This window comes from Sparus aurata, chromosome 4 (genome assembly GCF_900880675.1).
Source record: "Sparus aurata chromosome 4, fSpaAur1.1, whole genome shotgun sequence".
Taxonomy (NCBI): Eukaryota; Metazoa; Chordata; class Actinopteri; order Spariformes; family Sparidae; genus Sparus; species Sparus aurata.
The window spans coordinates 9462839-9487231 of NC_044190.1; the positions used below are offsets into that span (position 1 = coordinate 9462839).

General features: G+C 39.5%; 1 protein-coding gene across 4 annotated transcripts in view; it reads right to left on the reverse strand.

Moving 5' to 3' along the window:
• The window catches only part of LOC115580143 (AT-rich interactive domain-containing protein 3B-like), a 56993-nt gene that overhangs the window by 25650 nt on the left and 6950 nt on the right, over positions 1–24393 (reverse strand). For 3 of the 4 annotated variants that reach the window (XM_030414112.1, XM_030414108.1, XM_030414110.1), the window contains exons 3-4: positions 2631–2741; positions 2404–2476 (exon numbers count right to left, since the gene is read on the reverse strand). In XM_030414112.1, coding sequence (XP_030269972.1) covers positions 2404–2476; positions 2631–2741 — 184 coding nt within the window. The remainder of the gene's footprint in view (positions 1–2403; positions 2477–2630; positions 2742–24393) is intronic. The other variant, XM_030414111.1, reaches the window with a different exon arrangement.

The following is a 24393-nucleotide window of genomic DNA, read 5'->3' on the forward strand; positions in this document are numbered from 1 at the left end:
AGAGAGGAATAATCTTGACCCCATATCTATGAAATGAAATGGAAGTGGGAGTAAATGCACAGTAATTAGAGGATGCCATCAAGAAGAGCTTTGTGAGGCTTGCTCTCACATCATCTTGGCACTAACAGCAAAAAGGGAATCCCAGCCAAACAATTTGTTCCCTGTGATTAAGACTAGGGTTTGAGAGACAGCAGAGGTCAGCCAAGTGCCTCTTGCCTTGAGGGAGGGGTGACGAACTCACTCTAGAGTAGCTGAAATTATACCCTACCCTCCTGTACGATGGTAGCACCAGCCCTCTAATGTCAGCAGCAACCTCCCTGTCATATTCTGCATTCATAATTGACGTTTCACATCTCCAATATGACAAAAGAATGGTCCTGGAGCCCTTTTAAAAACATTCCACCATCTTTCACCATAGTTTCTTTTTCCTTTGCCTAACTGTATTATGAGACGGTTACACTTGTTACAACTGTTGTTGTGCACTGACCCTTGTACTTCCTCGCTACTGGTCACTTGTACTGATGATGATACAGGAACTCGATCCATGGAAGCGGATTCCAGTTCCACTTACTGTAATTCTCTCTGGAAATGTAATTTAACTCAACAAGTTAAAACATAAATGACAGGGGTTCCAATTTGCTCATTTATATTTTCAGTGAATCAGCGTGCAATTTTCTTTGCTTAAAGGTAAGGTGATTTTAAAAGCCACAAGCAAATTTTGATAATTAAATAAATATATTTATATATATGTATATATACATTTTTTTAATATATTTTTTGTTAAATCAATATTGTAGTTCATGACTTGTTTGTGCAAAACACAACAATTGGATGATTTAAAAAAAACCTTCATTTTTACGTAGAAGTCAACAGACTTTTTCCTGTCTTAAGTAAATGCAAATTTAGAGAAAATAATGTGACATGGCACACTTTAACAAGCCAGTTATCTGCTGTCAGGTGGCATTTTGGTCAGCTTGATGGATTTCTCTGTCTGACCAGCGTGAGTAAAGGGTCAGCCAACCACTTCCAGCGTCTGCCACTGGACAGAGATGCTAACAGGGCCCTGACAGATACCATCCCTCCCTTTCTCTGACTCCACTTAATTCATCACCCACCAAACAGGACCTCCGGGTGCTCAGACCAAACCAGACACTCTGAAGCTGCTGCTCTTGTGAATGTGAGCTCGTCAACATACGCACACAAGTATATACACATCGATGCACGTGGGCCCAGCTTCACAAATGCACGCATCATCATCATCTGTCACAGTCTGACAAAACAAAGTATGCATCATCTACACACTTGCATTCATATCCCATCACCCATCGTAGCCTGTGACAAAACATAATGAAGTATGAACCACACGGACACACTCACAGACCATCATCGCTCATCATAGCCTGCCAAAACATAATGAAAAGTATGCACCACTGTAATAACATTGTGATTCACCTTGGGAGGTATTGCTCAAGCCATGTAACTTGCTTGGCAACAGATTTGTCTGATAAAAGCCTAAGTACATTAGCTGCCCTGGTCAGAGGAGTCTTGTAGTTAGTGTCAAAGCAGCTGAGCCTCCCCGGCTGTTGGCCAACTAAATAACTTAGGCCACTGCCAGATCCTCTTGGCTCTGATACTGCAGAACCACAGGATCAACGGAGGCAACCTCACCTGCTGACCTCTTAAGGCCTTTACTCGGGGGGGGAATTAGTAAAGGATTTCTTAGCCAGTGAGAGTTACAGCATGTTTTTTGAGTAGATCAGTGACATGTAACACTTGACACCCATGTTGGAAGACTACAAATGAAAGAACTTATATATTTACACTTTAATCCTTACTCAGTTTATATGGGCTGCTGTAGGCCAAACACAAATCTACCTATAGTGAAATTCCAGATGGTCTGTAAAAAACAGCAACCCCTCCTCACACTGAGACAGGAAATGAATCTTAAGAAATGGAAGTCGTGTGCTATTTGCTTTTCCCACATAGGCAGAGGGTGAGAAATTAACTCCAAGCAATGTCACATCTGTGGCAACTTTTAACTGCAATTCATAATGTGAAGGTATTTCTACGAGATGTAAAACACTACCCATGCCTTGAGAGTAAGGAAAGCATATGTGTGTGGTTTTGAATTTAGAGTTTTTACTCACTTGTCTACAAGGATAAAAGGAGCTAAAGCATTTCAACAAAAACATTTTTCACCAAGCTGTATCACAACTCTACTGTGGAAAAAGATCAAAGTGTACCTAGAAAATTCTTCTGATTCACATCTAAATTACAACTGTACCTCTAACTTTTGGGTGTATACCATATCGCTGGATCCGACTTCAACGATGAATAAAGAGCCCCCAGGGGATGAAACATTTGCTTTTTTATATAACATGTATTTCTAGACAGTTCTCTTACCTCTTTTCTGCATGAAAGTGAAGAGGTCATCCAAAAACTCCTTCCTTTTGGGGTCATTGTCCAGTTCATACAGCTGAAAGGGAAAAAAATAGTTCTTAGTTTTTTCCTCTCACATTCATAACCGCCAGTTTATCATTTGGTGTTATCTTTTGAGTTTGAATTAAATAAGAATTTGTGTTATAGCAAAATTGTTGCAAGTTTCCTTCTTGTTTAATGACTATACCCACTGAAGCTATCTGTTGATCACAGTCTCCAAATGCTACCTTAGCAAAGTCTCTGGAGGCCTCTCCTCTTCCTCTGCTACTGTCGGCCTCATCCGCCCAGCCTGCATTCCCATTCTACAAAAGACAAGAGAAAAAAAACACAGATAAAGGTCAGTTAACAAACAGAATGTAGTTACAAACACGTTCAAGTATCTAATATTACGATAATTCATTTGACATTTTACCTTTACTTGATAATGACATCAGAGATAGAGAGAGCAGAAATGGGCAAGGAGAGACGTGCCATGCATTGTCATGCTACAAGTTCCATGGCCTAACCTGAACCAGAGATGTTGACTGTATCCAACACTAATGTAGCCGCAAATGTGTGATTCTTAAGAGGGGACTTCCAATGTTTTTCTTAAATGTGTTTATTTGGTTTTTACCTTGAAAGATCCTATCAGACTGACGTTGACTGTGGGTCAAAAAGTTCACGTTGACTCTAAGCTAGTTACAACAACTGCCAACATTCTGCAACACAAACACATGGAAACTAATATATACTCAAACTCTAAGACTGCATTTTTCCAGGGGTTGGAGGAGTAACCTCTGGAGTTATTGTGCCCCTGAGCTCCTGTGTCCCCCTCCCCCTTCATCCTCAAACATCTCCATTTGACCTAAACCATCTGCATCTGGGCCTGCCCTGCCCCCACCCATGTCTTCCGACCCAGCTGGATACAAGGGCCCCCCATCCCTCAATCTTAACGCAGCTGTGACGGGTGGCCAAGTTCATGGAGTGTAGCTGGCTGTCAGGAGGGGCCAGTGGAGGGTGGGCTGGTCAGTAGCCCTAACACACCGACATACACACACACACACACCCACACACACACACACACACAATGATAAACACACACACAGACACACACACACACACAGGCTGATCATGGTTGTGTGTATGTTTGTAAGTGCAGGGAGGGGGGCAAATGGCCCCACAAGACGGGAAGGAAGGAAAATAGGGGCAGAAAGGGGTGCACGGTATGTGCCGACCAGGAATGTCTCCTAAAGACAAAACCTATAAAAGCATCAGGAATCAAAACAAGATCCGTTTGGAGGGGGACGTTAATAGCTGCAGCTCAGGGTCTAGTTTCAAACGGGAGCCCATTGGTCAGTGGCAATTACAAGGCCTGAAACGAGAGCTGGCAGGGCAAAGGTTGTCAAGGCCCCTGAGAGCAAGTCATTTTCACCCTCTCACTCTCTGTACGTGTAACGGTTGTCAGCATTCATGCTCCCTAAACAAATACCCATCAACTTGAAAACCTATTGCGAGTGAGTGTCAGGGTAGAGTTAAATGCATGAAAACTTTAGAAAAAAGTTGTGTTCTGTTATTTAGAACAGTAAATAGAGTTATTACACGTTAAAGAAAATCAAAATCTTCATAAGGAAAAGGATTGGATAAGGAAATTAACTTAAACTTTATAACCATTAAAAAAGAAAAAAAAAAAGTAAAGAAAAATGTCATCACGTTGACTTCTAAGCATCTTGTGTTAAACTGAGTCAGGGATAGTTAGTTCCTAATCAAAAATACATTTCTTTGTCAATTCACATTATCTATAGGACAGGATCATTATGACGGTAAATATATGGTATAGTACATTTGGAGGACTAACAGACCTTTGCACACAATCTGACCACCTCTGTTAACCTTTAACCATTATAAATGATTATAATAGAAGATAGTTCAGACTGAAGCAATATATGACTCACATGGCTGCTCTTGCATGAAATAACTTTGCATTTTGCAACTTTTATAAGTTCTGAATGCTCCCTATTCAACGGCCCAGAGGTCAACATTGTACAATCTCACAAGTCATAACCAAACAAGGAGCCGTGAAGCTACATGGGAAACACCATCAGTCTGTTTGATAATAAGAACACTACACTAATCTTGTGTACAATGTACAGAATATCAGTACCAGTTGTTTAAATATTAGATAAACCTGTAAGTGCGTGTATTATTGTGTGGCTGACAAAACCCTTAACTCAAACTTCTCAATGCTTTAAAAAGATGCAGTATGTAGTTAGAAGTAAAAGAAATTATAAACAGAAGGAAAAGATCTTCATTGACTGTTCTTTATGCCTTAACAAACTAAATTAACAAACTCTCTTTGTTGTCATAAGTAAACTGAATAAAACAACAACAAACCTTAAAGGACAACACAATTTCATAATGTTGCTCTTTGCTTATATGTGGCGGACCCTGCCATCCTTCTAGCTTCAGATCGTGTTCTGGGGACCTTATCTTCCTCTGAGAACAGCTCGTTTAATCAGTTATGGAAAAAATAAATATTTCTGAGAGTGTACTATAACCTAATTTATACTGTATTGATAAAAAATCAGAGTTTGAATGACTTCATAGTGCTCCTTTAAGATCAAATATTATATATAGAGTGACCATTTTTTTGTGTACATAGAGTAGACACACAGGTAGTTATATTAACTGTGAACTGTCATTTAACAAAGGCTCTTGTGCAAAGTAGGGCTGTAGCGATACACTAATCTCATGATACGATACGATACACGATATTCAGCTCACGATATGACATATATCACGATATTCAGCCAACGATACGATTCGATACGATTCAATACACTTACATCATTTTCTGAAAGATTTTAAAAGGGACAGTGTGATTTTGGTGACATCTTGTGAGTGAATACGACAATACAACCATTGAATTAATTGTAGGGCTGGGTATCACCAGGTACCTCACGATACAATACCATCACAATATTTTGCCCTCGATAACGATAATATCACGATACAGCGATTCTGCGATAATCGACATATTGCAAGAAATTTCATCCACGATACATCACGATATCTGTGTCACTTAAGAAATTCAGAATTTATTGACTGCATTGAATCCATTTCACAGGAATTACAAAACATTGTCAATCAATTTCACATGACAGCCAAGTAAACAAAGAGTATATTGCACAGTGGATCTTCTTAACACACACACACACACTGACTACAACTATCATTATTAAATATCTATATGTGTGGGTTTCAGAGCTACTTAAACCATTTTTTTAATTTTATTTGGTTGTATACCTATGTTTGAATAAAGATAAAGCTGTCCTCCGAAGAGGGGTGGTGGAGGTGGCCCAAAAAAGTTTTTTTTTTTACATTTTAAATATCGATATTTGGCACCAGTGTATCGATAACGTACCTCAAGACGAAATATCGCGATATATCGTAGTATCGATATTTTGACACACCCCTAGTGCAAAGTATATCATAATGAGCCTTCAAACACTCCAGGCAGTAGCTGCTGGGTTACTGTCCTTGGATATGTTAGGTGAACAGAAATGTGTTTACACACCAGTGTTAATTTCGTTAACTAAACCTATAACGAAAACATTTGTTGATTACCTTTTATGCCAAGACGAGATGATGACAAGCTAAAAATAGATCTTACATAATAAAAACTATGACGAAATGTATGTTTTCTTTTCAATGATGAGAAAGGATGGGACTTAAATGTTAGTGATGGGCTGTCACACCTTCAAAATTCAGGCATAAATAAATCCAGTGTTAGAGAAAGGAAATATTTTACCATCGTCTTCCACCACAGTCTTTGACGTTAACTAGCATGTTGGATATTTCGCTTGATAATTAGCTAGAGGATTAAATGGTCACTTAGAGCGGAGTCCGGCACGGGTCACCGCATCCGACCAGTTTTCCGACACAACTTACATTTTGCACCCGAGCCGACCAGGTATAAATTGATACCGATGCCCGAAGGAAAATTGGACGGACGCAATTTTTAAAAGTGAAAGTAAGACAGCGTAGAGGGAATGAGTTCTGGGAGGACGCAAGCACGCATGAATGAGCTCATATGAAATATAAATGCTGATCATTTGTGTCGCTAATAATGACTGATAAGTGAAGCCTTGAAAATGGCAATCGTGAAAACCCGACCCACCTCTCCAGGCGTCCGCATGTCCTGCATCTGTGTCCGACACAGCACATTATTTTTCACCCGTGCAGGACCCTGACTTAGATAACTCCTCTCTTGAAACAAATAATAAAAATAGCATTTCTTTACAATATTAGAGTTCATGATGGCTGTGTGAGAGCATTATAACCAGAGAAAAAAAAAATTCCTTAAGTAGCCTATGACATAAGTATAAATCTTACAGTATGATGACCCAAACTGACCCCCCCCCCGCGCCACAGTCTCAGAAAATACTGGGGGAAATGCTGATATTTCCCCCTAATTGTCCATCTGGTTTACTTGTTAAAAAGTAACGTCTTTCCATTTCCAATCATGAACTGAGATGTGTGATGGAGCCTGTCCTGTGCAGGGGACGGTGTGGGCTGTCACTGCTCGTCTGTCACTTCACACACTGTGTGTGTGTGTGTGTGTGTGTGTGTGAGAGAGTGTGTGTGTGAGTGTGAGAGTGTGTGTGTGTGTGTGTGTGTGTGTGTGAGAGTGTGTGTGTGTGTGAGTGTATGTGCATGTATGTATGTATGTACTGTAGTCATGCTGTAGTCTGCAGCATGCTCATATGTGTTACTACTGTAATTTTTATGTTGTTGTTAATTATGATTTAATCTGTTTTACACTTCTTTCATCAGAACATTATAGAGTAACTAACTGAATTGTTGAGCATGGCTGTCAAGACATACTAAAAGATTGTTCATAAATAACAGTTTTATACATTTTATTATATAGTACAATAAAATAAAGCATTTGTTCATTCTGTTCTTAAATTGTTAAAAACGTATCTTTTAAAAAGGGAACAAAAAGAACATAACTTATTCATCAGGTATGGGGGCTGTAAAATGTATAACCAGCCGAAAACATTTTATATCATTATATATTTTTGACTGAAAGCAATGACTAAAAGTTGGCTAACATTCAATGACTTTTATTTGTTAAAAAAACTAGGCTAAATCTAGACCACAACTATGAAGGATAAAATGTGAAAAAAAATAAGAAGTATTTTTGTTTAAAGACTATGACTAAATCTTAAATAGCTGCCAAAATTAACGATGTTACACACAGACCCTCTGGACACCTACAGACACACACCTACAGACACACACATACACTTGGTGCCTCCCTGAGGGGACCAGGGGTCAAGGTGTTCCTTACATCAACCAAGAACAAAGGTCTAAAAGGGACAGAACACCATTATACAGTCAGTGTCAGATTTGTTCTTCCTGCGCCATCCTGTCCTCTGCTTCAACTACATTCTCTGGGCTACATGTAATAGAATGGATCATTTCTGCACCATCTTCAAATGATTCAAATTACCACTAATGTTTCAGAGAACTACAAGACTACTGCTTTTCTTGCTAGTAATAACAGTGGCAGGTAAATTACTGTCACAGTAACAATTTGTATTACATTTACAATTTAATTTAAATAAAACAATATATCCACCCTGATTTGCTCCAGCCCACAAATGTCTGACTACTGTAACATCAATTTGATTTCAGAGATGATTAAGAAAAGATGGCAGTAAAGATAAAACCAAACTACTGAAGTACTAGCTACCATGTGAACTCAAAGTACCTGGGGTCTGGGAGAAAAAATCATGTTGTCACTTGTCATAAACCAAAAAAGTTCAGTTGCATCTATAGAAAACTTGGCTACTCCTATAGCTGGTTCAAAAAAGGACAGTAATTGGAACATGAAGGCTGTTAACCATGAATAGACATGTTGGCTCTTGAATTGGGACCTTGGTCAGCTGAGGAATGTTAACACTATGTTGTTTTTTTCTCAAGTTAGAGTGGATACTTATGCTTTGGGGCCACTCCTTATGATCAGTCACCTCAGCCCCTTCATCACATCCAACGCTCCACCCACAAATGACTACTTTAAAAAAGACAAAAAAAAAAAACAGTTCCCACACCCATCACCCATGTATTCATGACTAGGTGTGGCGTGCATGATGTAATTCAGAATTGTTTCAAATTAAATGTTAAAACTGACTTGATTATACATGTGTATCATAAGTGTCTTTGTTACTGCAATATAGATTTTTCTTTTTTTACTTTTCTTCCCATCCTAAAGCCAGACGCTTGAAAGTTTATTTATCCAAACTTCAATTAGGTCAAATTATTATTAAACATGTCTGTGTCTATGCATGCAAGTTGCCTGCGCATTCTTGTGTGCGTGCGTGCGTGCGCGTGTGCGTGTGCGTGCTGGGTGTAGGATGTACAGAAGCCTTCATATGTTTAAGCAGCCCATGTTTCCTCTCTGCATCTCTCTCATGCTGTTAGCAGGTTTACTGGCCGGGCAGTGGGTGGCCTAATCACATTATGGCCATACGTGACTGACTGGCGCAGTGCCAAATCAGGATTAAGAATAAGTTCGATGACCAGAAGTGAGGTATGGAGAGTGATCTGGTCATTGAGTTCTCTCTATGGATATGGTTGCTAGATCCATGTGTTCACGTGGGTCATATTTTTATGTGGTATGATTCTGTAGAGTTTGGGTCACTTCGGTGTGGGCAATATATCGAACCTACTTGATGTACCTGCTTGATTGTACTTGGGATGTTGTAATGGCTATATCACAAACACAGACTATAAACTCTTAAGTAATTTCTGTCAAGCTGCCAGTGAGTGCAAGTGTGTTCAATTAAGTGTTTTTTTGTTGTTGTGTTTTCTTCTTTTTTGATTTGTTTGCAATTGGAGTGCCATTTATTTATACCGCGCTACAAATGCTAGCAGCGTGAGGAGGTGCTGAGCATCTATACTGCATTGAGCGCAGCACAACTGAGGTTTTCCTCTGGTTGCCAAGAGTTGAAAAATGTTCAACTTTAGGTAAAATGCTGCACTTCTTGTCACAGACACTTTTTTACCCAGCTGTGCAATTACAGCGGAAAAGGGGCGGGACAAATACCACAAGGACCGAATAATACCGTTGGTCTCTGTCTATCCATGTCTGTACCAGATGACATCCTCTGACCACAATATAATAGACAGGGAAAACAATGCTTTGAAGAACATTACGTTTGCCATGTGGCATGTCCATCAGGAAAGCAGCCATCAGCTACTTCTATGGATATTCTGTATCATAGCAACAGAAGTGTTCAAAACCTGAAAAAATTCCAAAGTGCTCACTAGCCAGCCCAGCGAGCGCTTCATTATTGTGTGTGTGCACAAATGCCTGTGTTTAGATGTATTTACTAAATATATATTGTTAGAAAACACTTAAAGTGGATTGAAAACTGACTGGGATTTGTAGAAAGTACATAAAAACTTTTTTTTACCTGCTATAAAGAAACAGGTTAAAAGCGCAACAAAATAAACTTTGTTTCAGTGCCCTTCTGTACAACTAGACTACAGAACAACTTCTTAACACAGTATTTTAGACCCTTCAAACCTCCCTCAGTACCATGTTATTAAAGATTGTTTTATTCTATGACTTATCCAACTGCCTATATGCCTATAATTACTATAAAGAAGTAGCCACACATCTTGCTGATGGTCTCATTTGCAAATGTTGGTCATATAGATATTTCAGTTATTTAATTGAGACTGTTAAATAACCAGTTAAATGTTTCTTGTTGTATGGTTAAACCTGGCCAATTTATGATTGATATGATTACATTTATGACATATTTTAAAGGAAATTGCAAAATATACTGTCATATACTGTGTATCGCAATATTATTTATGGGAAATATCGCTAGGCACTTCCATCACTGTTGACATTAGATAATAATTGTGCATTTGAATTTCTCTGTGTTCTTTTAACTAGCACTAGTTGAGAATCCATGCGTTTGGATTGTGTGTTCATGTGACATTATTGTCGCACATAACAGCACACGTCCTTCTGTCTGCAACAAGTTGACATTTTTTGCATATCCCTCCAACTGCATCAGATGAGCTACTCAACACACGCTGATACATAGCTCGGGGGTAAATCTATTCAGCCATTATAGAAAGATGTCTGGAGTAGAGCCACCATTTTAGTGAGGCCAGCAGGCATGCCGGAACAAGAAGGGTTAATGGCTGCTGCATGGGAAGTGGGGGATGGATGGCATTGATTGCTCAGGATGTTGACAGCACTTCTCCAATTTTACAGTGGAGCTGTTATTAGATGAAGAGGCTTGTTCCTAATAAAAGTGTCATGTGATTTTCCTCTAGTCTTCAAGGAGGAGGTTGAGTGAGCTCAAAATCTTTGTGTTTGACTTACTTTAGAAATCATCTCAAGATGATAAAATTCAGGGAAAAATGGGACAGATTTCCACACATGCTGTAAAGAAGGGTCAGTAGCCAATTGCACACTGTGTATGTAGAGTTGAACCTGTGTGAAGTTGGTCATATTCATACTATAGATAACAAGCTGGATGACTGATGGGTGGGATGACAGAAAACACCATGGCTCATTTGAAATGTGGAGTAGACCTGAAACTGTTGTTGATTTGCAGCCTGACAGTATGATCCTACGGACTAAACAAAGCCTAATTAAGAGAGGCACGTGTATCTGCCATATTAGAGTCCTATTAGCCCTAAGCCATGCCCCCAACCCCGGTCTTCCAGCTCCAAGCTACTGTCATGGCTCTGTGTCCACCCTACACAGCTCCACACTACAGACCAAGTCCCCTGGGCCACAGCCATTGAACAGGAGGCCCAAATCAATAGCCCTGCATGTGCAAACACTGGGAAGTCCCCAGCCCCCTCCGGACGCAATCTCACAGCACACGTCAATACTCATAATCCTCAGTCATCTACCGCCACGCCAGGAAAACTGAGATGAGGGCAGGATCACAGCTCCCAGGGTGACCTAACCTCTTTACCTTCAACGCCACCCCCTAACTTTGACTAACAGGGTGAACGTTTCCATTGGAAACCCTCATCAAATTGTAGTTCTCTACAAAAACTGTGTAAACAGCCACACCTATCCACAATTAAAACAAAATACATGCACATACAAGGAAAATCACTATAGCAACCCAAGGCAGTAAATCGAGGGTAACAAAATGTCTCTGTGCACTCCAGAGTAGACACAGGAGGGAAGGTGACTTTAGTGAAATTCACCAACATTCCTGTACACCAGTAACAGGACCTCACAATAACAGGAGAGCCCCCATCATCCCACAGGTACTCTTAACATCTCATTCCTGCACTAATCTTTTTTAGCCAAATTGCTGCCTGTCAAAACAGTTCAGCGAGGGAAATCTTTTAAACAGACACAGCGGCAGTAATTTAATCACAATCAAGGCCTCTATGGATCTGGATTGCAGCCAACAACAGTGATAAATGGCAAGTAGCCAGAAAAGAGGTTATACACATGCTTAGTAGTTTAACTTTATCATTTTGTAAATTTTCCCAGAAAAAGAAACAAATTTAAAACTAGTCAGGATGCATGTTCCTCTTTTGCTAAATTGTAAACTAAAATGTAATGTAGTGACCTGAGGTGGATAAAAAGACAACTTTAAAGGTGATTTAATGTTAAATGTGTTTTGTGCGTTCATTTGTAAAGAGTAACAGATCTTTGATTAAAGCAGATACAGCAGTAAGGCTATAGCCCTGATGCCTTTAGTTTGAGTCCATCTGTGAAGTTGCCTTCATGCTCTCAAAGAAAGCGAATCTGCTTCCTCTCAGCATGCCTGTAAAAACTAGCATTGTGGGGGGCAGCAATCTCTAATCCAAATGAAATAATTGGGACCATGATCCCACAGCAGGACCTCGGGAATCATTTATAGAGGCTCTTTCTGTGGGGAGGGGCTGGTGGGTGAGGGGTGAGGGGATCTGGGCTGAGCGGATGCCGTTCTTCATCTGCTAACTACTGTAAGGGATCTCATGGTGAGCTGCCCATACGCAACCGCCAACAAAGGCTCTGGCTAATCGTGATTCCATGTGGGACGCAAGGGAAGTAAATCTCACTGGCACTGCGGAACATATGGTACAGTTCCTACTTACAGACAGATCCACTACACAATCTTTGCTCTCATTAAGAATTATTATGGAGCATAAAAAAGGTCACATATCACATGAGAGCGAGCTAGCAGCAGACAACAGGACCCAGGGGCATGCCTTCCTCGGAGTGTCCGGTCATGTCTGTAGCTGGAGGACATTTCAAGCTTTTGAGAGAACAGACAAAGTGGCAGGGACAAGGGGCTAAACGTCCAGGAGCTGAACGTGTCGCTACCTGCCCCAGTCTCAGCAGTGCTAAAAAGGCCACTGAAAAACAGGCCTTCAGGCAAGACCACCCCTCCCTCCATTAATCACTCCAATTACAAAGATGAAAAAGAGAAACAGAAGAAAAAGAGTGGGGGGGGTGTGTGTGTGTGTGTGTGCAACTGATAGAACGACAGGATGAAAATAGGCAGGCTGAGACATAGAAGAAAAATGTACACGCCGATCAACACAGTTGTTCACTTCATCCAGACTGTAACCAACAACAAAGACCCATGTCTGAAAGAAAGGGGTGGATTTGCATGTTTAGCTGCTGGGTAAACACGTCTGTTGGTGACCAGCAAGTCTGGTTTGCCAAATAAACTGACTGCATTTGTTCAGCTCGAGCCCTTTCACCAAGACACCACATTCCATAGGCCGAGGCCCCATCCCCCATTACACTAGCTGGCCCCTTTCGCTGCCTCACACAAATGCAACGTTTATAGGCTGGTGTGGCCAGAAGTTCACACTCATTGGTTCAAAGACCCTTTCACAGGCAGAGCAAACATTTTAGTGAATCACATCTGTGCCACCACATACAGTACTCCATGAGTTAACCCTTTCCCGTAGGGGTTCAGGCCCCATACGAAACTACACCACAGAGACCGGACTTTCCAACTAAACTATGTAGACTTGCATGGGGCCCCCCCTTTGGTGCCCCCTCACTCATGATTTGATTTGAAGCTATACGTTTTGCTCTGTGAAGTGTACAGTGACATACATTGAGTTGTCTCCAATATGCAAAGCACTCATTTTACAAACGCACCAATTCATATTCTCTCACTGCATTAAGGCTCAAAACATTGTTTAACCAAACATTTTTTCATTGTTTAGTTGTAATCAGTGCTGCTTTGAGATAAAAGCTATACAGCTGGATTCAGGTCAAAGCAGCTATTAGCCATTTCTTCTGCGCTGAAAGCTTTGGCTAAAAATACCTTGCATATCTCACATCTTTCAAAGAGCAAGCATCCACTTCACCCCCATGCTAATGGCAGCTGGAGACATCACACAGACCTGATAGGCCTTTATATACATTCTCATTATAGTGACAGCGCCGGCAACTTGATACATTCACAATCAACAAAAAACCTTCACTACTATTAGGACACATAAAATCTAATTACATACGAAATGTCTGAGGTCACAATGTCTGCAGTCAGATGGGTAAATGACTTCTTTGTTTGTCTTATGGCAGTGAGGTAGAGATGTATAAGGGGTTGGGGTGGAGGACATAAACCAGTCTAGTTATGGTTTGCTCCATCAGAGAAGTTAGTGTTATGACTATCTCTCTGAATCTGCAGTATCAAATGTTCAAACCATAAGCGCAATTCACAGCTTTCTGTGTAGTCTAATCGATAGGGAGCGATTTCTCTGTTCAGAGCCAGAGGTATCTGTTTCCTCTCAGCTAGCGTTAAGTGTGCAGGGGCATTCCACCTCTGACAGGCCAGTGCCCCCCAGGGACCCGGGCTGGGATGGTGCAGCCCGTCACGCATCTGGAGCTCATCTCAGGCAGCCGACAAGCCACTACATCTCTACTGGACACTCTAAAGACAGCAAAGACAACCAAAAACTTGAAACTAAACCACACCAGACTCATGGTTGGTGTAGTCATTGAGCAAACTGAGTGTCATTTTCAGTGTGACATTGCTATGGAAGTCATGCAATCATAACGTAATTATTATTAGTGAGGAACTACCAAGATCACTGGTTTAAAATGTTAGCCATCCTTTGAAATGGTATCATTCTTTTTTCATTGGACATCCAAAACTGCAACACTGCACTTTACAATGTGACCATGTGCCATGGACCGTGAATAATGCTTACATCACAACAGATGCCAATGATGATGGCTAATTGGCAGGGCTTAAAAGCCCATAAATTGCACAAATTCAAGGCTTTCGATATTTGCAAACTGGCCCTGAATAGTGTGTCATTTCAAGAATGTTACCATTTAAGGTACCTACAGCAATGCTAACAGAATTAGCAGTATCACTGAACTGGTTACCTTTTATTGTGTAATGACTGACATACAAAAAACACTCATGACATTATGCATTACATTGCTTGACTGTATCAACAGGCAACACCTAAAAAAAATGTGGTGCCACTTGTATCAGTTGTTCGTTAACATATTTTTGATCAAATTTTAGCAGTGATTTATCAATCATTGGTTAACCCTTAAGATATATGTTAACATGTACTGTCTCCTTTCAGCCTGACCAAGTTTACAACCACAGATACACTGTAAAAGTCACCTTTATACATAAGCAGGTTTCAGAGGAAATGATATTTGACAGGTAAATCATTATGCTTATTCAAATTACATATTTACATTGTTGACAGCCTGAAGATGCAGAAACCACCTGCCTGCTTGCTTACTGCTGGTCTAAGCTTTGGTTAAACCCATAAGCAGACATCACAGCAGTTGTGTATATATGATCAGATTAAATAGAACTGTAATGATTTCCATGTGGAAATTGGGTTGTTGTAGCAGTAGGGAGTATGATATAGATTACAGGGCAAACAGACAGTACTGAATATAATACAGCGCATACTGAACCTAGTAAAACCAATAAATACAAAGATATACCATTTCCAATCACCGACTTACAGGAAAGCAGATGTTTGCACAGTACATCATTTACATTCAACCTTATTTAATTTAGTTTTGCTCTCATGGTGCACAGCTAGCCTATATGTCATTACTGTTGAAACCAAATACTTTAAATAATGATTTTCAAATCATGATGCCTCGATACATAGTTCTAATAGCTCTATTTGGTAATCTAATTTGCCTTGACAGTTTAATATGGATGCTCAGTCAAGTAAAGTGCATATGCATTACTTAATGTCTGATTCCAAAGTATGGGTGATCAACTAAAAACAATACTGCCTCCAGACTTTGTTCCAATCCAAAAATGTTGCTACCACTTTTTTAAACAAATGATATGACCACTGCACTGAAAGCGTGGAGCTTCCTCAGGTTTTCTAATCACGTTTATTTAGGGCAGGAAAACCTGAGGTGTCTTTGTTTGACCAGATGGCTGGCTAATCAAGCCTGGCTCCACTGGGGGTTGTGACATCCCAAATCTGCCACAAACATTATTGAACCGTGTTCCACATTAATATGCCAATGTTTGTTAGAAAAGAGCCTTGAGATCTGATGCACACTATGTACATTTCAGACATAGAAAGATCCCACTTAAGTTTGATGAGAGAAGGAAGATTTCATTTCTATTGTCAAGTGCAACTGAAAGTAAAGATCTGCACTACAGAGTCTATCACACTGAAGGACACCAAACAAAGGAGCCACATTTCTGATAACCTCAAGCTAAAAGATATAGATCTTATAACAACCTACACTGCACTGTAGACCCTGCTGTTAATAATTCAATTTTCTGTGCCACTCTTTAATCATTTACTAACATGGCTTTTGAAATTATTGACTGCAGTTGACATGGTCCATAGTACTATTCACAGTGTGATTGTCTATTAACCAGATTGGCCTCAGCTCAGAGCGTGGTGTGTTTTTTGTCATTTGAAACGATTCAATGATATTTGCAAGCCTTTCAATTCAATACAAGTGGTTAATCCAACAGTTTGTGTGCTGTAAACATTCATCTAAAAAGCTGCATTTCACTTTCTCAAATCAAACTCTGAAACAGTTTACTTCAGTACAGCTAAATACAAAAACTGATCATAAATATTAAGTGTAGAGTCTGAGGGAGGGCTACATGATTTGGTTAAAAGAAAATCATTTTGTTATTATTTAGTTAGATATTACCATCGCCTTATGATTCATGATTGACTGCGAACGATGATATTTGGATATTGCATATGACCATATTGTGATTTGGAAAATATTCTGATGAATTGTGCACCCCTAGTTTGAGGTATTTATTTTTTGTTCATAGAATTAAGCAACATGCTGCATTGAATAAAAGCCGGTTTGTTTTAAATTCCACTCCTTGAAATATGACAATTTGATAGAAATCAATTTGCTTAGCTGTTATATTTCATTACTTAATGTAAATATTGAAACACATGTATAACATATTTCAAAATGACTTTATCGAGAAAAGAAGCAGAGAGCATTGGATCTTCCACAGAGATTTTTTTTCAAAAGACAAAAAGACTGCTCGCTAAAATATTGTGTAAATGAATCACTATATTACAAACAGGACTTTGCTCATGCTAAATGGAATGATGTCTTTTTCCTACATGGAACACTGTGTACAATGGCACAACATTTAGGATTACCAGTCACTGGCTTTGACAGACATACTGCTTACTGTTGGTTGCAAGTGAAGACTGTGATTCAGGAAGTGAGCGGCTTTGCAGGATGAATGTAGAATGTAAATGTTGGAAGCTGAGCTGTGAACACATTGCTTTTAGTGTAATGTGACGTTTCCTGGGCAGCAGCCAAGAGCTTTTTTTTCTTCCTTCCTCCTCTGCTGGTAGCTCCCTCTTACAAGCACACGATTACGCTCTGCCGATGTTTGAAAACTTGGCAGACACACAAGTTGGCCACATGGTAGTATAAACTACACAAGATTTTGGCAGGCAGCGCGATGACTGTGCAGACAGAAAAGCCTCCTGCACCACTTTCATATCCTTCTCCACTGCAAGGCTCCGTTGAAGGTCCCAGTCAGCTGCTGTGTTTACCCAAGGGCCTTGACACAGTGGCCCAGTTAGCACCTACAGGGTCCTGACACCAGCCTGGAGCCCAGCCAAAGCAGAAGATAGAAGACAGCCAAGAAAGCCACTAACAATAGACAACTCTCACTCATCACTTCCACACCTCCTCACTGCCTGGCCCTTTCTACAAGGAGCAAAGCCCTGATATGACACACACAGCCTACATCCAACTGCAAACAATTCTGTAACAACTGCTGCCTATGGTTGCAACGGTATACCGATTTTAAATAATGTTGAATGGAAACCGACAGGTATTAACCCATACCATGTACATTTGACAATCTAAGGTGTTAAATGCTACTATATTAGCGTTAGTAAAATTTCACGTATTATTTTTATAATAATGTGCTAAACAAATAAAACTTTTCATTCTCATTGCTTCAAGGGGTGTTTTAAGGCATGATGATAACAACAACAACAACTATTGATATAATAATAATAATAATATTCTTATACAACCATAGTGTTACATTGTGTTATTTTCTGTACGTAGCAACCCTGCTGTACTGTACGGCAGATCAGAGCTATTTCAATTTAATAAATGTCTTCAATATAAAGGCCAATCCATGTCCATTAATTAATATATTACCTGCACTAAATGTTGAAAATTACTTGTGTCCTAGCAGATCACATTCTTTTGTTCATTTCAGCTATTTTTTGGTAAGAAGAGACAGACAATGACTGGTTATTTAAGTGTCAGCAGGTCAAAATTTCATAAAGCATGAACCATTTTGCCAATTACCTCAATCATTCTCCTGAATGCTATGAACAATATCCAAGTAGTCAGCATAAGAACAGCAGAATAACTTCTACATTTAGCAGTCCTACAATGTGAATATTGCTACAACATAAACCATCTTAAATGTTTTTCTTTGGGAAGTCAATTTACATGGATTAAGCATATCGAACCTCAATACTTTTTTGGTACTAACTGAAATCTGTTAATAGAGTATTGAAATGTGTCCAGTAACAAAAGCGGATTTGTGATTCATGTAATTTTGTAGATTTCTTTTCTTTTATTCAAGCAAAGTTCTTATACACCACAGCTCCTTGGTTTCAGGCAACATTTTACATTTGAGAAATTGACTTCTTTATGAAATCATATGAAATAAAGGTTTTGTTTACACTCTTTGATAAGGAGAATACTTTCAATTAAAAATGCAAACAGTGTTTGTACTTTTAATTGAAAGTATTGTCACAGTACTTAAGTATCACTGAGTAACCATATTGAAATGTAGTTATTACATTGACAACAGGGTCGAAAAACATTAAACGTGATGACAGTTTTCGAATACCTTTAATGATTATATTGTTGTCCATTAGTTGTGAGGTGAATAATGAAAAAGAATGGTTACACTTAGGAATATGTTAAGCTTAAAAAGGTAACATACTGGAAAAATCGAGCAAAGCTTTGTTTTGGATGGATCGTCAGAATTCATTAAGATATCCAACAATGATCATGTGAGTGCAGGTGAAAAAGTTCAATACACAGTATATAAAGAGCATACATGTTACAAGGACAACAGGACTTTACATACTGTGCCAAAGGTCACTGCAACGTGTGAACAGTAGTCTGTATACATGTGTACTGTATATATCACTACATTCAGTCAGCCTATGTAAAACTCAAGGAGACTTTGTTCAACAGTGTCATATGACCTTGGATCCATTTCCATGCAGCTGCCAAAAAGGTTGGTGGATGTCTTTGTTTCATTTGGCTATTCCTCTCTCTCTGTTTGCCTTCATTAAAGAGCAGGTGTTGAGATATGCTGAGTGGGAGTGGTTGTAAAGGACGAATGGAATCAGCAATGGTGTGGGGAGGGGGGCTTGTGGTTTCAGTACCAACTGATCAAATTACAGCAGGCATCAGTAGCTCAGTTTCCATTAGAAGCAAGGAAGTCAATCCTCCAGGGTCGATTTGGGGAAAAAAGTGTGACAACTCTAATGGACAAGCACCATTTGCATTTAAATGTGAGAATTTTGGCCTTTCAATTCAATTAAATTGAGACGAGCAGTGTGGCCCTCAGTGCCAATGCGCATGAGGGGTCATCTAAGAGGTAATTTGCATGATGCTGCAGGAGCGATTACTTGAGCTGAAAGTCAGACACCTTAAAAAACAAAGACAAGACCATGTGCTCTTAATAGGTACACTTGGCAAATCAAAATGAATTGGGTCTATTGAGAGAAACACATCAGACTTGTGCCTTATGCTACACTTCCCATCGTACTGCATGTAATGTAGGATTTGATTGGAACACTCAAACTTCAAGAGGCATAATTTACGCAAACATGTCTACAAATGTTTGCCTAAAATCACTAGAGCATACAGATAATAAAACCACTAGGGAAATGAGCATTTCAGTGTTGCAACAGCTGCATGTTCTGTCTCTCTGAGGAGGGTATAGATATGAGGATGGTGGTATAAGTCTAAATAAGATCTAAAATTAAGACTATGGGACTATGATGATTTTGGGTTGTGGTTCATCTTGACGGCGACTACAATCTACTTCTCAGGCGAATTGTAGAGATCACTGCATTTAAGGTCCTCTTACTTCTGTATCCAAACTTCATATCACACCTCACTGACTAGTGGATCCATACCATTTGAAAAAACCAATAGAGTGATGGAGTCAATTTGATGGCTTTGCTAACTGAACTGATTACTTAACAAGGCTCTTCCTTGGGTAAGGTATAGTAGACAATGTGATGTGGGTTATAGCAGTCAGCATGGCAGGTGTTTGTGCATAAATAAATAAATAAATAAATAAATCTGTAGTGCTATATTGCAAATGGAGGAATTCATAAGCTACAAGTCTGGATACAGTCTACAGCACATTTCAAATTGAGAAAAAAGATTGCATTTGAGGATCATGACTGTGATAAAATACACTGATATTATTTTTGGGCCAGATCACCACATTTACTGATACAGTAAATCAAATGTTAATTTAGGATTTAATGTTTGACATGTTTCTATTTGCACAGCTGTGATGATAGAAAACAATATGTTTGGGTGAGAATACATTGCTCTTGATGTGATGTGTTACAAATACAAATAATTTCAAACCATGGGACCACAGTGCTCCATTTAAAAAGACGTTTCTCAATCTAGGATGATTGGGTGGCTATCTAACCCATATTAACTGTGTGGATTTCAGATCAAACTATTAGTGTTAACAATCCTGCATTTTGACGAAGGTCACTGTGATTACATTTGACATGGTCATCTCAAGGATGCAGGACCATGACTATGAACGAATAAACTAACACATGCTAAATCCAGAAGTCTTGTGTGTGGATGGCAAAATCATCATAAGAGACTAGACACTTCCAATTAGTGCTGTGTTTGACCAGGACAAGGTGACAGGACTGGACCCACGACAAAAAGCCTCCTCCCGTCTGCCAGCAGCAGATGTGCCCTTTGGGACTCAGACAAATAAAAAAAAGTGTTGCCTGCACCCACGGGCCCTCCCAGCCAGCTCCTCCCATTCAGGCCTTTTGGCTTTCTTCTTTTACAGCCCCTGCAACACTGAGTGAAATGAATTGAAAGATCACCAATCAGGGGCCTGACAACAACACGGACAAGCACCCACCCACCCACCCCCATCAAACCCCCTGTCTCTTGTTGGGAGCCCCCGGTGGGAATGTTCACTGTTTGAAGAGTTAACTCTTTAATTCCGTCTGGAATGTTTCCTCTGGGTGGGGCAGTGTAGTGTGTTGAGCCAGACCACTAACCCTGCTTCTCCTTCCATAACATCTCCTCCCCCCTCTTCCTCCCCCTTCATCTCCTTACTAAATTCAATACCTCTATTTCTGGGCAGGAGGAATCGTCTACACGTGGCTGTTAAGAGCGGGTCAGCACAAAATGAAACATGGTCTATCGGAGCAAGATTACACCTTAATGACACCACACTGATTCAGGTAAATATGAACATGCCACATGATTATTTTCCCACACACTGGAGATGTTTGCCATCTACACTTATGCACCCAAAAAATTTAAATAAAATAATAATAATAAAAAATATAGATTTTTTCAAATCTCAGTCGATCAAGTTCTGGTTACTTGAGCCAGCATTGTTGCACACTAGCATCAAAGACTGCCATACTACAAGGTCAACAATTAACAACCACCACTCAATATTCTACACATTTAAAAAATTTTAAAAAAGAGTTTAACTGCCATTGGTGGGTCGCTGAATAAACCTGCTTACTACAACAACAACAACAACAACTACAACTGTCTTAACTATAACCTGCGTAGATTGACCACTTTTTGTTTTGCTTTGATTCTGCACAGTGAAGGCAGCATGCAATGACTGTCAATAATTGTACAGCAATTCTTCGAAAACTCTTATTGTTCACCGTTGCTATGGTTATCCACTCTCTGCGTTTCTGCTGGGAACGTTTATCCATTTCAAGTTTCACACTTTGACGTGAAGAATGCAGGAGAACACACAGGCAACATTGCCTGAAGAGGGAAGTTTTATTTCTTTTATTGCGGTCTTTCTATTGCTCATAAAATCCAGCACAATGCATGGCCTTTCCATAATAAGTTTATAATAAAGCCATGTTAAGTCTAACTAAAGTAACTAAACTACCCCATACAGCATCAAGCACTTTTTTCTGTGACTGCGGCAGCGTGCTGATACTTCTCTAACACACCAGGAGGCAAAGCTTTTTTTCTCAGGGTTGCGAAGTCCTAACTCTGCCTCTCACTGACTGGCACTTGGGCTATCCTGAATACCATTTTTGGGTAAAATATTCAAAGCTTCAACAGTGACCTCAAATTCGCAGCAATTACTTATATTTTATGCTATTTGGGAAATGAATTATAGCAAGTATAGTAATTAAAGGTCTAATGACAGACAAGGACAGGAAATGCCTCCCACCGTCTATTCTATCACTGCCTACAACATTTAGAAAGTCCACTTGACAAGGGAGCATGTGTTGCCCCGTATGAAACTGACGCGCTCACGTACGAAGGGTCAAACTTGCATCACCATGTTAATGCACCTGGAGAAAACAAATATTCGAACATGGATTTGGACATTGACCACCACGGCAATGGAGGAAGCTTGGTAGCACTCAGATCAGCCCTAGTTTATACTCTGACATAAAGGGCTGGCAGGGCTGAAACACAATGGTGTAGACTGTGGGTGTGTGAACATAACTTGTTAAAAAACTTAGTAACTACATGAATTAATCTCATCATTAAGTGTCTATTTACCTTAATAGACGGGCAATAGTAGGGGAAGTACTCAAATCCTTTACTTATAAGAAATACTAATGCAAAACCGTAAAAACACTCTTAAGTAACAATTTAGAAATATAATCAAGGAAATTTGCTTTACAAGTTAAAATCAAAAGTAAAAAATTATGCAGACTGTTTACTTTTAAATATCATATGATTATATTATCATAAATCATCCATTAAAAACAGGATTTTACTGCTAAAGTTTGTTGATGTAGAGCCATTTTTCATTTCTTAAATGATTTTGTAGAGGACTAAAACTCTTCCTTATTTAATGGATTCATCCATTGATTGTTTTCTTCATTAATTGATTGATAGTTTGATTTGTAAAACTTAGTCAGACTTTTCATATGTGACAATTTTTTATACAACAATTAATAGACAAATTAAGTAAAATGTTTCAATATTGCCTTTACATAGACTCTCCTGGAAACTGGAAGTGCAAAATATAATTACGCAGCACTAATTGTGCAATTGTGGGTCCTTTGTTTCCATCCCAATAGCAATTCAACCACAGCCATAATGGCCGGGGTGCACTGACAATGAGTACCATCAATCAGAAAAATGCCATTAAAAAGGCAATCCAGAGCTAAAAGCCCGGTCGTCTCCATCCAACCCACCAGCAAATGCCTACTATTTATGAGGCAAAGCAAAGTTCACACAGCATTAATCTACAAACTAATACCCCTTTTCCACTGGTCAAAAATCCCACTTAAACACACTAAGATCTGGCTTTTGTGTGCAATGGGAATGTGTAAACTCTGCATTTACACCCAGGTCAATCGACTCTGCAGTAGACCTAGGGTGTACCCAGGGAAGAACTGCGTGAACACACCAAATTCCACCACGCAAAGCGATGACGTTTTATCAACATTAGATAGAACATGGTTAACAGGTTATTGGACCAAATGGCTCAAATTATGACAATGAAATGAGTCATTTGTGACATACAAAGTGAAATTTAAGATAAAAATCACAGACAGGCTGCCTTGCCTGCGGTAAGTGGGACTGGGGTCAATATGAGATTTTTTAGCGGGTTGACCCGTATTTAAAAGACCTGTGTAGACACTCTGATTTAGGTGGGAAAGCGGTAATAAACTGGAAAACCCAGGAGCACCGCACCATATGAATGAATGTGTTTACACCACAACTCACCTCAGTCTGTTAGTGCTGGACTTTAAAAAATCCACCTTGGGAAAAGACCCTTAATTTAAAATTATTTCAGTGTTCGAAGAACACACTTAAACATAACAAATGCAAATGTACCCCTTTTTTCAACAAGCACCACAAAAGCACATCATGTTTTGATTTAATAATTGTTACAAGAAGGGAAACAGAGGAAGATCGCACGTCAGCTAAAATGTTAAGAGGAATTTCACAACAGTGAACTAAAATCAGACATGTACTGCGGTCACTGATGCAGCCAAGGGGGCAAATTTGGAAAACGAGGTTAACCATTTAGTGTCTGGGTCATTAATCACAAATGCCATTAGTAATAGAATTTTTCTCGCCATGAAATCAGCCACAAAGGACGACAATGACAAAGGACCATTTATATAGTAAATAGATTTACATTAGAAAGAAGAAATGAAATAGAATATTTGAAAAATAAGATGACTGTGCATTCT